This window comes from Oncorhynchus gorbuscha, linkage group LG02, assembly GCF_021184085.1.
Source record: "Oncorhynchus gorbuscha isolate QuinsamMale2020 ecotype Even-year linkage group LG02, OgorEven_v1.0, whole genome shotgun sequence".
NCBI lineage: Eukaryota > Metazoa > Chordata > Actinopteri > Salmoniformes > Salmonidae > Oncorhynchus > Oncorhynchus gorbuscha.
The window spans coordinates 44,765,943-44,780,624 of NC_060174.1; the positions used below are offsets into that span (position 1 = coordinate 44,765,943).

The following is a 14,682-nucleotide window of genomic DNA, read 5'->3' on the forward strand; positions in this document are numbered from 1 at the left end:
CACTAATGTAGGGGATTAGAGTGGTAATGATTGAAAGAGAAGATTGATATTGACATGTCCTTGACTCTGGAGAGCTGCTCTACCAAGTTAGGAGCTTAATTATGCTGTAAATGGGAATAATCCTAGTGATAGATTATGACAAAAAGCTTTTTTCTTTTGAGAAAAAGCCATTACAAACGATAAGCACTGTTGAAAAGCACTGTTGTTTTCATTCTATATAGTATATAGAGCTTTGGAATTGTGTATACGTGTGTAAGCATGTTTGTGTGTGTGCGTGTTTGTACGAACATGACAAGTTTGTGTGTGTCTTTCCGGGGACAGGATCTCTCCATCGGACGGGGACTCCATGGTGAGTGCTGGGTCCAGTGATCGTGAGAGGGAGTCAGCCGAGGAGAACCTGAGAGCTATCGCCACGCCAAACGACAGCAAACAGGCCCGCAAGATCCCAATCAATGTTTTAAATGGCAAGTGTCCATGGCAACATAGAGAGAAGAGGAGGCGGGGCAGGGGAGCAGTGAGGGAGAGAGGAAAAACAAGGGAAATAGAGACTTGGAGGAAGAGAAACAAGCAACTGATAGACAGACCCGGAGTGAAGGAGGAACAGAGAGGGACAGAGAGCAAGAGAAGGGGGAGAGACTGAGTTAGCGTGAAAGCGAAGCAGGTAGTATGTCTGACAGTCTGTTGAAAGATCTGTGTAGTACCACTCTGGCCTGGTTGTTGGGTGTGTACACTGTGCAGACAGAGACCGAGACAACGCCAGCCAGGCACAGACTGAACCTGACTCACCACAGAGGAATGGCTCCAGCAGTAAGACCTCAAAGCCCTTCCTCTTGCACGCTACAGTACTTACACACACACACACACACACACACACACACACACACACACACACACACACACACACACACACACACACACACACACACACACACACACACACACACACACACACACACACACACACACACACACACACACACACACTACCTCTCAGGGCTGCTACTCAACATGCTAAACAGAGGCTCCTTCGTTTCTCTCCACAGTCTAAATAGGCTTGGCTGAGGCCATGAGACAGGACGTTATCAGCACTGGAATTTCTTTCTAAATGACCCTCTGCTGTGGATGGTCAAAGACCTGACATAGCACTCAGTGTAGTGTATACACACCAGTGATGATGTAGTGCAGAGCGATGTCCGACTCCTCCAGTATTTGCTCTGGGTCTGCCGCTGACTTAGTCCCGTAGAAATGGTAGGGAGAAACTTTAGCCTATATGGATATGTTTTAAACAGAATTACCTTGTCATCTGTTTAACTTGACTCTTTCTGTCCGTTGTTTTCCCGTGACTTCACTTTCTGTCTTGTCTGTTTTGGCTTTCAGGGAAGAATAGAATTGGTAAGAGTTTTGCTTTCTGTCAGTTCAACTTCTCTCTGTATTGAAGTAGACATGAGGCTTTTGGGACCTGTAGCTGCTGTCTGTGCGTCCGTTGTGTCGTGGTTGCTTTGTGTCGTGCTTCTCATCAATCACCACTATTCAGAAGTCAGATGTGTCGTCCCAGAGATGGGGAGCAATTAATGTTCTTGAACAACAGTAGTTTTAACGTTAGCTTTGCCATGAACTTGCCTTTCTCTTGTTGTAGCCCCCCCCCCCCCCCCCCAAAAAAAAAACATTAGCTTACATTGGAATACATATATAAACATATCTTGATCATGTTAAAAGTAGTTATCCGATTGAATGCAGTTTCATGCCTGTGTAGTAAGTACACTGTTCAGTGAATCTATTTCAAAGGATCTGCCCCCTGGTGGTGAAAATAGTTGCATGACACCTGTAAGTTCTATCACAAACTTGCCTGGCTGTTGACCTTAGTCTTCCTCCCTGGTCCCCCTCAGGTCCTCCACCCATGAACGGCCATGATGAGCAGCTGTCGTCGGCCTCCATCTTCGAGCATGTGGACCGCATGTCCCGCTCGGCCGACGACAGCCGCCGCTTGTCCAATAAGATCCAGCTGATCGCCATGCAGCCCATGGCCTTCCCAGCCCGGCACCACGGTGCCACTGTCAACGGTATCAATGGTAGTGGGCAAGAAACACACAACATCTTCAACAAGGAGGTGAGACGCTGAACCTCTAGGAACCACTAACACTCTTCCTCAGACACATAAAGGCAGGTTACAGTAATGAACAGTAGATTCTAATATGAGTTTCTTGATCCTCTCTAGTCTCCCCACTGTCTGGACATCCACAAGGGTTCTTCGGCTGTCCCCGTGTCTTACGGGGACAGCCGAAGAACCCTTTAAGCTTCCAGATAGCACCTTTTTCTCTGAAGAGTGTACAGACAAAGGAGATGTCATCCTCAGTCAGACTCACCTGTATAAATCAAGGTCAAATGAAGTGTGCAGTACGTATAGTAAAGCTGCATCTGGCCAAGTGAGTCACTGCAGTCATGTCTGGCTGTTGTTATTAAGACCCAGGTGGCATTGAGGCACAAGTCTGAGATCGAGCACCACCGGAACAAGATCCGCCTGCGGGCCAAGAGGAAGGGTCACTATGACTTCCCTGCCATGGACGACCTGGTGGACAACGGTCTGACCACTGACCCCAAGGACCAGGACCGCATCTACCACAAGGCCCAGATGCAGATCGACAAGATCCTGGACCCCGACATCCACATGGCCTCGCAGTTCATGGAGCCTAAAAAGAGGTCAGTTATTTGGGGTTTGGGAGGGGTAGGGTGCACACAGTGAGGGGTGTGCATGCGTGGTTGTGCAGTAAATGTACCTGAGGGAGCTGCTGTATGTTTCTCATTATAAAAGATACCATGATTCTGAACTTTTTCTCAAGAGAATGTCATCCAGCTGTTCTTCACTGATGACTGACAGAGAAAATACATTTTTGGAGCTGTACGACCCCCAGAAACATCTAGACTAATTTGCTTTGATCACTTTCAACTTGGGAGAAACTTCCGGTGTTTTTTGCAGTCACAATGAGGAGAAGTCTCCTACCCGTAGGAGAGTAGTTGAGACAGTGGAAAAGTAGAAGGGAGTTTTTAAAAATGCACCTTCAGTTTGCTAACATTTTAGGGAGAAAGATAAAGATGTCTCCCATTGAATAAAAAACCCTCACGTTTGATGTCTACCCGATTGCCGGGCCTCCATTCCATTCCAAACGACCAGTAGATAAGAGTCCAGGCCTAAACCCTTTGATTCTGTCCCTGCGTCGGGAATGGCTCCCTATTTCCTATATAGTGCACTACTTTTGAGTGCAGCTTAACAGTAGTGCACTATATAAAGATTAGTGCCATTTTTAGACCAACTGGTCAAAAAGAGTAAACTGTAGGGAATAGGGTGCCATTTCAGTGTGTTTGCGGGTGTTTGGTTGTCCTTTCATAATACTGTATGTGCTGCTACTCTGTGTTGACATCTCTCTCTCTCTCAGTGGCAGGGGGAGGCGTTCTCCCAAGCAGAAGAAGAAGCACCAGCTGAACGGCAGCCTGACGGACGCAGACAAGGACCGCCTCATCTCCAACGACAGCGACGGCACCTACAGGAAATACCCTGGGGTCAACAACGTGGCCTATGTGGTGGGTTTTCCTGTGGAGCATATTGTATATACACACACACACACACACAGAAATCTCAGTCGGAGAGTAAAAGGTGCTTTTATGTTGTCAACGGAGAGGAATGTCTTCTTGGTCGGGTTCAGATGTAACGTACATAAAACATTTCTGTTACTTTTGGCGTTGTTCCAAAAATATAACAGAATCACATTTTTGTGATTTAAAAAAAGTTAAATTAACAATAATAATTTTTCATTTTATGTATATATATTTTTTCCAAACTGATCTGAATGAATATTAGAGTCATGATGTGTATAATGGCTTTGGCTAATGACCATCTTTCTCCTCCCTTCTTTACATTAGTAATACATTAGTCAAATCTAGTCTCTTATTGTTCCCAGTCGGACCCTGACCAGGCCCCAGAGTCCGGGACCCCCTCCCCCAACGATGACGTCTTCCTGGGCCCCAACTCGCCCCCTCCGGGGCATGCCCCTCCTCCGCCCCCCTACATGCCCCCCCAGCCCTCCATCGAGGAGGCCCGGCAGCAGATGCACTCTCTGCTGGACGATGCCTTTGCCCTGGTCTCCCCCAACTCCCAGGGCAGCACGGCCGGCCTCACCCAAACTGGTGTCAACTCCAACCTCCCCAGCTCTAGCCCCCCACCTCGCGGTGGAACCCGCCCCTGGGGCTCGTCTTACCCAGCACTCAGCCCCTTCTCCTCGGTGAGTCTGTATGGCCTCCCCCTCCACAGCTCTATTGATTCACTAACACCTCTGGGGACTACTGACAGCTCTACTGCTTGGTCCTTGTCCTGCTACAGACGAGTGCAATTGACACCGAAGGGTGTCTCATAAGTTCGAGGTTTTTGGGGGGGATTTCACGGGCTTTCGTAAGCATGAGGTGCAGCAGTGCAGCGTTTTCCTAATGTAATATGGATAACTGTTACATACGTCACGATTGACTATTCTCCCTCCTTTACCTCACCACTCTCAGGTTTTCACTGTCAGTTTGACTCTCCGCACAGACACACTGCATTTACAACATGTTCCGGTTGAATTCGATCTTCTTAGTTACTAATCAGTGAAGGAAGTCTCCATCTGTCTCGCCCACCCTGACCCCACTCAACTCTACATTACTACAGCACACCTTCATGCAGCTGCACACTACTACAGTACATTGCGCGAGCCTTAAGTCTACAGTAATACTGTACATATGTTCCTAACAAACTCCTAAATCTTAGGACATGTGAGCTGCACAGCCCAACCATATGAGACGTAAGGCTGCTGGAGGTTTGGTATGGTTATTTACCATAAGGCGCAACAAAACACTACAGCACAGTCCTCTGTTTAACGTGCAATGCAACAACCCGTTGACTGTGCTTGAAAAAAGAAAATGACCAGTTCGTAATTGCCCTCAAGGCGGTACCATGCTAATGAATTAAATGATAAGATACTGCATTGTGTTACGTGTGGTTATATGAGATTACTGCTATAGCGTGTGTTCCCGATTACACTGATCATATTAGGAAGATTTACAATATAATATACATTCAAATGTGAGAAAGGGGCTGTTTATGATGAATTATATATATTAGGGAGTTTCCAGTCCAGATTCAACCTCTTCAAACAAATACCAGCACTATATGTATAATACAATAGTAGTGGATATGCCAGTGCTTTAAATGTACACTGCATTCCTTTCCTAAATATATATCCTTCTGCTGTTCAAAGTTGATTTTAGGGCATGTGAGGCAAGAGCAGACCTTAATACATTTGATAAGAGCAAATAAAGGTTAGTCTCTTCAGCTTTCTTTATGAACATTTTCTTTGACCTTTCCTATTTAGTTTTATAAAGTTCACTCCCAGTCATTTTAAATTCATACAGACGTCTTAGCAGAGTAATAGCTCTGTTGTCTAAAACCAGCCCGATAAAGACAGTTGGCTACCTCAGGTGTAGAGAGAGCTCTAAATTCATCTGTGCTCTCATAAAAGCCATTCTCAGTGCTTGTTCTGGTTCAGTGCATTAATGTGCTCTGAAAGGTCACTTTTAGAGCAGGAAAACAACATCCAGCTGAAACAAGAGAATCCCATAGGCTATTTCTCCATGTCTCCCAGCAAAACACCAACGCTTAGTGTGCTGTACGATGTTAGACTCTCAGCCAAAATCTATCATGGCGTAATGTACAATTCAATCAACATAAATAGCAATATTATGCTCCAGCCTTTTGTGTGTAAAGTGCTTTATCTGGATTTATACTGTGTTAGTGGGTGATATCGGTTTTGAGTGTACATGATCTGCACGCTTCAGTGAGGTCCCTGTAATCTTTACTTGTCCATCCCAGTGTCTGTGTGTCTTTGTCCTGATAAAATGTCTCTCTCCTCAGAGATATGCTGAGTTAGGAATGTCCCCTCCTTCAGTCCAAGGCTTACTACAGCGGTGAGTAGCTTACCATAGAGGTATAATACCTATATCTGAAGTTGGAAGTTTACATACACTTTAACCAAATACATTTAAACTCAGTTTTTCACAATTCCTGAAGTTTAATCCAAGTAAAAATTAGGTCAGTTTGGATCACCACTTTATTTTAAGAAAGAATGTGATATGTCAGAATAATAGTAGAGAGAAGGATTTATTTCAGCTTTTATTTCTTTCATCACATTCCCAGTGGGTCAGAAGTTTACATACACTCAATTAGTATTTGGTAGCATTGACTTTAAATTGTTTATCTTGGGTCAAACGTTTTAGGTAGCCTTCCACAAGCTTCCCACAATAAGTTGGGTGAATTTTGGCCCATTCCTCCTGACAGAGCTGGTGTAACTGAGTCAGGTTTGTAGGCATCCTTGCTCGCACACGCTTTTTCAGTTCTGCCCACAAATTTTCTACAGCATGAGGTTGGGGCTTTGTGATGGCCACTCCAATGCCTTGACTTTGTTGTCCTTTAGCCATTTTGCCACAACTTTGGAAGTATGCTTGGGGTCGTTGTCCATTTGGAAGACCCATTTGTGACCAAGCTTTAACTTCCTGACTGATGTCTTGAGATGTTGCTGCAATATATCCACATCATTTTCCTCATGATGCCATCTATTTTGTGAATTGCACCATTCCCTCCTGCAGCAAAGCACCCCCACAACATGATGCTGCCACTCCCATGCTTCACGGTTGGGATAGAGTTCTTTGGCTTGCAAGCCCACCTTTTTCCTCCAAACATAACAACGGTCATTATGGCCAAACAGTTCTATTTTTGTTTCATCAGACCAGAGGACATTTCTCCAAAAAGTATGATCTTTGTCCCCATGTGCAGTTGCAAACTGTAGTCTGGCTTTTTTATGGCTGTTTTGGAGCAGTGGCTTCTTCCTTGCTGAGTGGCCTTTCAGGTTATGTCGATATAGGATTCTTTTTACTGTGGATATAGATACTTTTGTACCTGTTTCCTCCAGCATCTTCACAATGTCCTTTGTTGTTCTGGGATTGATTTGCACTTTTCACACCAAAGTGCGTTCATCTCTAGGAGACAGAACGCATCTCTATCCTGAGTGGTATGACAGCTGCGTGGTTCCATGGTGTTTATACTTGCGTACTATTGTTTGTACAGATGAACGTTGTACCTTCAGGCGTTTGGAAATTGCTCCCAAGGATGAACCACACTTGTGCAGGTCTAAAAAAAAATCTGAGGTCTTGGCTGATTTATTTTGATTTTCGCATGATGTCAAGCAAAGAGGCACTGAGTTTGAAGGTAGGCCTTGAAATACATCCACAGGTACACCTCCAATTGACTCAAATGATGTCAATCAGCCTATCAGAAGCTTCTAAAGCCATGACATCATTTTCTGGCACAGTCAACTTAGTGTATGTAAACTTCTGACCCACTGGAGTTGTGATACAGTGAATTATAAGTGAAATAATCTGTCTGTAAACAATTTTAGAAAAATGACTTGTCATGCACATAGATGTCCTAACAAACTTGCCAAAACTATAGTTTGTTAACAAGGATTTTGTGGAGTGGTTGAACATTAAGTTTTAATGACTCCAACCTAAGTGTATGTAAACTTCCGACTTCAACTGTTTGTTATATAATGTAATAGTATGTGTAGCTAACTAACTCTGAGAGGATAGGAAGAGCATTTGAATTTTTCTTACGTTTACCCCCACAACTGTAGGCTACTTTGAGCCATACATACTGTAGGCTACATTGAGCCATACATTCAATCTATGGTCTTTCGTGTGGGGATGTTTTCCTTTGCGTGTGTCCATGCGGAGGGCAGGGACTTGTCCTCATACATGATTTTTTTCATCTTTATTTTAGTAGTTTAATGCAGTGTGTCCCAACTCCAGTCCTCGAGTAACCCCAACAGAACACATTTGTTTTGTAGCCTTGGACAAAAACACCTGATTCAACTTGTCAAGGGCTTGATGATTAGTTGACAAGTAGAATCAGCTGTGCTTGTCCAGGGCCACAACAAAGATATGTACTGTTGGGAACCACTGGTTTAATTGATCCAGTCTCCTAACTGCCTAATAAAAGACAGAGATGGTGGCGATTTGCTTTGGTTGATCTTCTTTTGATTTACACACACACACACACACACACACTGAAACAATGACCGACGTCTGCAGCTGATGCACATCATAGAAGCTATGATGTTATACAATAGGACCTCTATTTGACATTTGTACTGTACTTCAGACAGGGCCAGGGCTCCAGCTACCTGCCACCAGGTGACCCAGGACATGTTGACCAGCTCCCCCCAGACAGCCACTATTCCACCAGGGGCCTGTACACTGAAGACCTCCCCTTCTCAGCCAGGCCACGACCAGTAGGGGGCACCACAGGTACGCACACACACACACACACACACACACACACACACACACACACACACACACACACACACACACACACACACACACACACACACACACACACACACACACACAGCTCAACAGTCAATGGATGTATGTGTGTCTAACCCAGACCACTCACCTCTCTCCCATGAGCCTGTCAGCCTCAAACAGCCGAGTCTCTATTGAATTATTAAATAGTCTGGGTCTTGGTGTGCTGTGAGAGATACACTAATATAAATGGACTCTGCCTTGTGAAGTGCTGCTGCTGCACAGAGAGTGCATGTTAATTGAAGGAACTGCCTCAAAGTGTATTACAGGCCAGTGAGGATTAAATATCAGATATGCCTGAGGGTTGATATGTATGTTTTTGTGTGTGCGCGTGTTTGTCAGAAAAGCTGACCACGACTGCATTTTGTTGCTTCCAGCCTATAGACAGAAACTAAAACAGGAAGCTCCCGCGCCCAATCTGATTCCACGTTTCAAGATTACTTCGATCACGTGGACTGGGATATGTTCCGCATTGCGTCAAACAACAACATTGACGAATACGCTGATTCGGTGAGCGAGTTTATTAGCAAGTGCATCGGCGATGTCGTACCCACAGCAACTATTGAAACATTCCCAAAACAGAAACTGTGGACTGATGGCAGCATTCGCGCGAAACTGAAAGTGTGAACCACTGCTTTTAATCAGGGCAAAGTGACCGGTAACATGACCAAATACAAACAGTGTAGCTATTCCCTCCGCAAGGCAATCAAACAAGATAAGCGTCAGTATAGAGACAGAGTAGAGTCGCAATTCAACGGCTCAGACACAAGAGGTATGTGGCAGGGTCTACAGTCAATCACGGATTACAAAAAGAAAACCAGCCCCGTCGCGGACCAGGATATCTTGCTCCAAGACAGACTAAACAACTTCTTTGCCCGCTTTGAGGACAATACATTGCCACTGACACGGCCCGCTACCAAAACCTGCAGACTCTCCTTCACTGCAGCCACCGTGAGTAAAACATTTAAACATGTTAACCCTCGCAAGGCTGCAGGCCCAGACGGCATCCCCAGCCTCGTCCTCAGAGCATGCGCAGACCAGCTGGCTGGTGTGTTTACGGACATATTCAATCAATCCTTATCCCAGTCTGCTGTTCCCACATGCTTCAAGAGTGCCACCATTGTTCCTGTTCTCAAGAAAGCTAAGGTAACTGAGCTAAATGACTTCAGTCATCATGAAGTGCTTTGAGAGACTAGTCAAGGACCATGTCACCTCCACCCTACCTGACACCCTAGACCCACTCCAATTTGCTTACCGCCCCTATAGGTCCACAGACGACGCAATCGCAACCACACTGCACACTACCCTAACCCATCTGGACAAGAGGAATACCTATGTGAGAATGCTGTTCACCGACTACAGCTCAGCATTTAACACCATAGTACCCTCCAAACTCGTCACCAAACTCGTCATCGACCCCGGGTCTCGACCCCGCCCTGTGCAACTGGGTACTGGACTTCCTGACGGGGCCGCCCCCAGGTGGTGAGGGTAGGTAACATCTCCACTCCGCTGATCCTCAACACTGGGGCACAACATGGGTGCGTTCTGAGCCCTCTCCTGTACTCCCTGTTCACCCACGACTGCGTGGCCATACACGCCTCCAACTCAATCATCAAGTTTGCAGACGACACTACAGTGGTAGGCTTGATTGCCAACAACGACTAGACGGCCTACACGGAGGAGGTGAGGGCCCTCGGAGTTTGGTGTCAGGAAAATAACCTCACACTCAACGTCAACAAAACAAAGGAGATGATCGTGGACTTCAGGAAACAGCAGAGCACCCCCCTATCCACATCGACGGGACAGTAGTGGAGAGGGTAGTAAGTTTTAAGTTCCTCGGTGTACACATCACGGACAACTGAATTGGTACACCCACACAGACAGCGTGGCGAAGAAGGTGCAGCAGCGCCTCTTCAACCTCAGGAGGCTGAAGAAATTGTCACCAAAAGCACTCAAACTTTTACAGATGCACAATCGAGAGCATCCTGTCGGGCTGTATCACCGCCTAGTACGGCAACTACTCCGCCCACAACCGCAAGGCTCTCCAGAGGGTAGTGAGGTCTGCACAACGCATCACCGGGGGCAAACTACCTGCCCTCCAGGACACCTACACCACCCGATGTCACAGGAAGGCCATAAAGATCATCAAGGACATCAACCACCCGAGCCAATGCCTGTTCACCCCGCTATCATCCAGAAGGTGTGGTCAGTACAGGTGCATCAAAGCAGGGACCGAGAGACTGGAAAAACAGCTTCTATCTCAAGGCCATCAGACTGTTACACAGCCATCACTAACATTGAGTGGCTGCTGCCAACATACTGACTCAACTCCAGCCACTTTAACAATGTAAAAATTGATGTAATAAATGTATCACTAGCCACTATTCACTAGCTACATAAACAATGCCACTTCATATAATGTTTACATACCCTACATTACTCATCTCATATGTATATACTGTACTCGAATCCATCTACTGCATGTTGCCTATGCCGTTCTGTACCATCACTCATTCATATATTTGTATGTACATATTCTTCATTCCTTTACACTTGTCTGTATAAGGTAGTTGTTGTGAAATTGTTAGGTTAGATTACTTGTTAGTTTTTACCTCATTGTCGGAACTACAAGCACAAGCATTTCGCTACACTCGCACTAACATCTGCTAACCATGTGTATGTGACAAATAAAATGTGAATTGATTTGTGCGTGCATCTGTTTGTAGGTGCCCAGCTCCATCACCTGACCCAGATGGGTCTTGGGAGCCGGATCAACGGGGGGTACCCGGCGGGGAGCAGGGCCCCTCCAGGTCAGACTGGAGGTTCAGGGTGGGGGCCGTACACTGACGATGACTTCAGACCCACCAGAGACCCTGTGAGTCCTGATCTGACTTCACACCTCCTTATGAGACTTACTATACCTCCGTTTTTAATCCTTTCCTCGTCCAGCTAGCCTCTCTAGATCTCCAAATATACTGTACAATGGCATGCTCTTGTTCTTCTGGACTCTATGTTGCTGCATATCAATTTGAGTTCTGTAGTTATGGATGTTGGTTCACTGTACAGATGTAGGTTCTTAATTTGATCACCCTGTTGCAAGAGAACTTGCCTGGAACCCAGGAAATGGAAAACGTGTGATGTATTTGAGGTTTAAAAAGGCTTCTGGGTCCTCCCGGGTGGCTAGCTGTGCCACCAGAGATTCTGGGTTCGAGTCCAAGCTCTGTCGCAGCCTCCTAGCTGTCAATCTGTAGAGATGTACGTTCCCATGATCTATTGAGAACTGTAGTGAAATAAGCAATGTAAAAACACACACTTTCCTCTTTTCTCCTAAAACTTCTTTCTCTTCTCTTTTCCCTCTTCTTCTGTCCCTCCTTCCCTGTTTGCGTCAGGTTCTTCTGGGCTACCCTGACTACTCCTCCTCCTCTATGTTCCAGATGCCTAGTAGAAGTGCACTAAGGGAGCCCTCATCACCCCTGGCTCACCTGGACACACACACAACTGGATTCGGCTACCCTCCAGAGGAGTCCTGCTCTCCCCCCAATCACTCCTCTGCTTCCCTCATCAAGGCCATCAGGGAGGAGCTGCTGCGCCTCTCCCAGAAACAGCAAGCCGTGCCCAGCTACCACAGCTGATCACAGATGGCCTCCTCTGGTCCTCACTGAACCTTAACCTCTAAGTCTACATCCACCAGTCATACCACTGCCCCTGCCTGCCTGCTCCAACCTAGCAATGCTTCCCATGGAAGTTCCGTTGTACAGGAGGAGAAAGACAAGACCGTACTGTCTTGGGGCGGCAGGTAGCCTAGCGGCTAGAGCATTGGACCAGTAACCGAAAGGTTGCTGGTTCGAATACCCGAGCCAACAAGGTAAAAAAATCTGCCGATGTGCCCTTGAGCAAGGTATTTGACCCTCATTTGCTCCAAGGGCGCCATACTAAAATGGCTGACCCTGGAAAACAACACATTTTATTGCACCTATCTGCTGGGCTGGGTCGAATGAGGAGGTTGTTTCATATGCCAGCTGGTAGCGTAAGCATGGCTAATATCATTATATGAATGAACTGTTCTCTAGGCTCTGGATCTTAGCCTCTGGCTTTCTTAACCCAGACTGTCCTATGGCATACAGTACACTGGACCAAATGACCCTAGTGGTTAGAAGGAGAAGGTGGATGGTCCCTTTGCTCTCCAGCGTTGGCCAAGGTATCTCTGCCAAAGCCTGGCCATGACCGCTGATCCTAGGTGTTGTTGCTTTCTTTTGAAACCGCATTCTAGACTCTCTGTGTGACGATAATAAGCAATGTGGTTTGATTCTCTCATCCTGCCTTGACATCCTAACAACATTTTACCCTACAGTGGAATTTCTCTACCAGTAGGACATCTGTCATTTCGGCTCAAACATTGATACCTATGTTACCTTTAACAATGAGGCATCTTACCATTACCATGAGGTATATTTTAGTTTTTTGAAGAGCTTCTTACTTCTCCTCCATCTTCCTTTGGTGCTTCTTTCTACGCTTTGTGTTTTCCGTCATGATATTGATATGCGCAACTCTGTCAAAACACGCCCCCGGTGCAGGATTACATTGTTTTCCGCCACGAGCCACACAATGCCTTGTGTTATGACAGCTTGAGGGAGTTCAACAGTCTCCATCTACTGTACAGCTCAAATCAGAGTTCAGAGCAGACAACACTGGATACAGACAGACAGAGACCTGCAATAAACAGACTGCAGCAACTCCCATGCAGAACTTTACCGATGCAGTCGTGGAACCAGAGATATTTAATGACTGAGCACTGCTAGGTTTAGTTTGTCACTCGCCCCACTCTACGTGAGCCTTGTTTAGATTTTGTGTTGCTTCAGCACAATGTCCACGTTTGTACTTATATATCCAGGTTACTGATGATGCTACCATATTAATATTAAGACTCTTTAAATACCCATGTATGGTAAACTACGCTAAACAAAAATATGAACGCAACATGCAACAATTTCAAAGATTTTACTGAGTTACAGTTCATATAAGGAAAACAGTCAATTGAAATAAATTCATTAGGCCCTCATCTATGGATTTCACATGACTGGGAATACAGATATGCATCTGTTGGTCACAGATACCTTAATAAAAAGGTAGGGGCGTGGATCAGAAACCAGTCAGTATCTGGTGTGACCATCATTTGCCACCACATCTCCTTCACATAGAGTTGATCAGGCTGTTGATTGTGGAATGTTGTCCCACTCCTCTTCAATGGCTGTGCGAAGTTGCTGGATATTGGTGGGAACTGGAACACGCTGTTGTACACATCAATCCAGAGCATCCCAAACATGCTCAATGGGTGACATGTCTGGTGAGTATGCAGGCCATGGAAGAACTGGGACATTTTCAGCTTCCATGAATTATATACAGATCCTTACGACATGGGGCCATGCATTATCGTGCTGAAACGAGGCGATGACGGCGGATGAATGGCACGACAATGGGCCTCAGGATCTCTATGCATTCAAATAGCCATCGATACAATGTAATTGTGTTCGTTGTCCGTAGTTTATGCCTGCCCATACCATAACCCCACCAGCACCATGGGGCACTCAACAAACCACTAACACTTGATGCCATACACGCTGTCTGCCATCTGCCTGGTACAGTTGAAAGCGTGATTCAGCCACAAAAAGCGCACACTTCTCCAGCGTGCCAGTGGTCATCGAAGGTGAGCATTTGCTCACTGAAGTCGGTAACGACCCCGACCTGCAGTCAGGTCAAGACCCTGGTGAGGACGACAAGCAGGCTGTTGAGCTTCCCTGAGACGTTTGACAGTTTGTGTGTAAATTCTTCGGTTTTGCAAACCCAAAGTTTCATCAGCTGTCCGGGTGGCTGGTCACAGATGATTGAGATGCCAAATTCTCTTAAACAACAGTGGAGGCAGCTTATGTTAGAGCAATGAACATTCAATTCTCTGACAACAGCTCTGGTGGACATTCCTGCAGTCAGCATGCCAATTACACACTTCCTCAAAACTTCAGACACCTGTGGCATTTTGTTGTGTGACAAAACTGCACATTTTAGAGTGGCCTTTTACTGTCCTCAGCACAAGGTGCGGTGTAATCAGCTTCTTGATATGCCACACCTGTCAGGTGGATGGATTATCTTGGCAAAGGAGAAATGCTCACGAACAGGGATGTAAATTAATTTGTGCACAACATTTTAGAGAAATTAGCTTTTTGTGTGTATGGAAATATTTCATTT

General features: G+C 45.9%; 1 protein-coding gene across 4 annotated transcripts in view; it reads left to right on the forward strand.

Annotated features, from left to right (window-relative positions):
* Positions 1 to 13,526, forward strand: part of LOC124002822 (UPF0606 protein KIAA1549-like) — a 74,586-nt gene extending 61,060 nt beyond the window's left edge. For 2 of the 4 annotated variants that reach the window (XM_046310578.1, XM_046310580.1), the window contains exons 13-21: positions 322 to 464; positions 1,887 to 2,107; positions 2,462 to 2,697; positions 3,432 to 3,576; positions 3,954 to 4,274; positions 5,936 to 5,988; positions 8,237 to 8,382; positions 11,169 to 11,317; positions 11,832 to 13,526. In XM_046310578.1, coding sequence (XP_046166534.1) covers positions 322 to 464; positions 1,887 to 2,107; positions 2,462 to 2,697; positions 3,432 to 3,576; positions 3,954 to 4,274; positions 5,936 to 5,988; positions 8,237 to 8,382; positions 11,169 to 11,317; positions 11,832 to 12,074 — 1,657 coding nt within the window. In that variant the 3' untranslated portion in view covers positions 12,075 to 13,526. The remainder of the gene's footprint in view (positions 1 to 321; positions 465 to 1,886; positions 2,108 to 2,461; positions 2,698 to 3,431; positions 3,577 to 3,953; positions 4,275 to 5,935; positions 5,989 to 8,236; positions 8,383 to 11,168; positions 11,318 to 11,831) is intronic. The other 2 variants (XM_046310586.1, XM_046310579.1) reach the window with 2 other exon arrangements.
* The last annotated feature ends 1,156 nt before the right edge of the window (positions 13,527 to 14,682 follow it).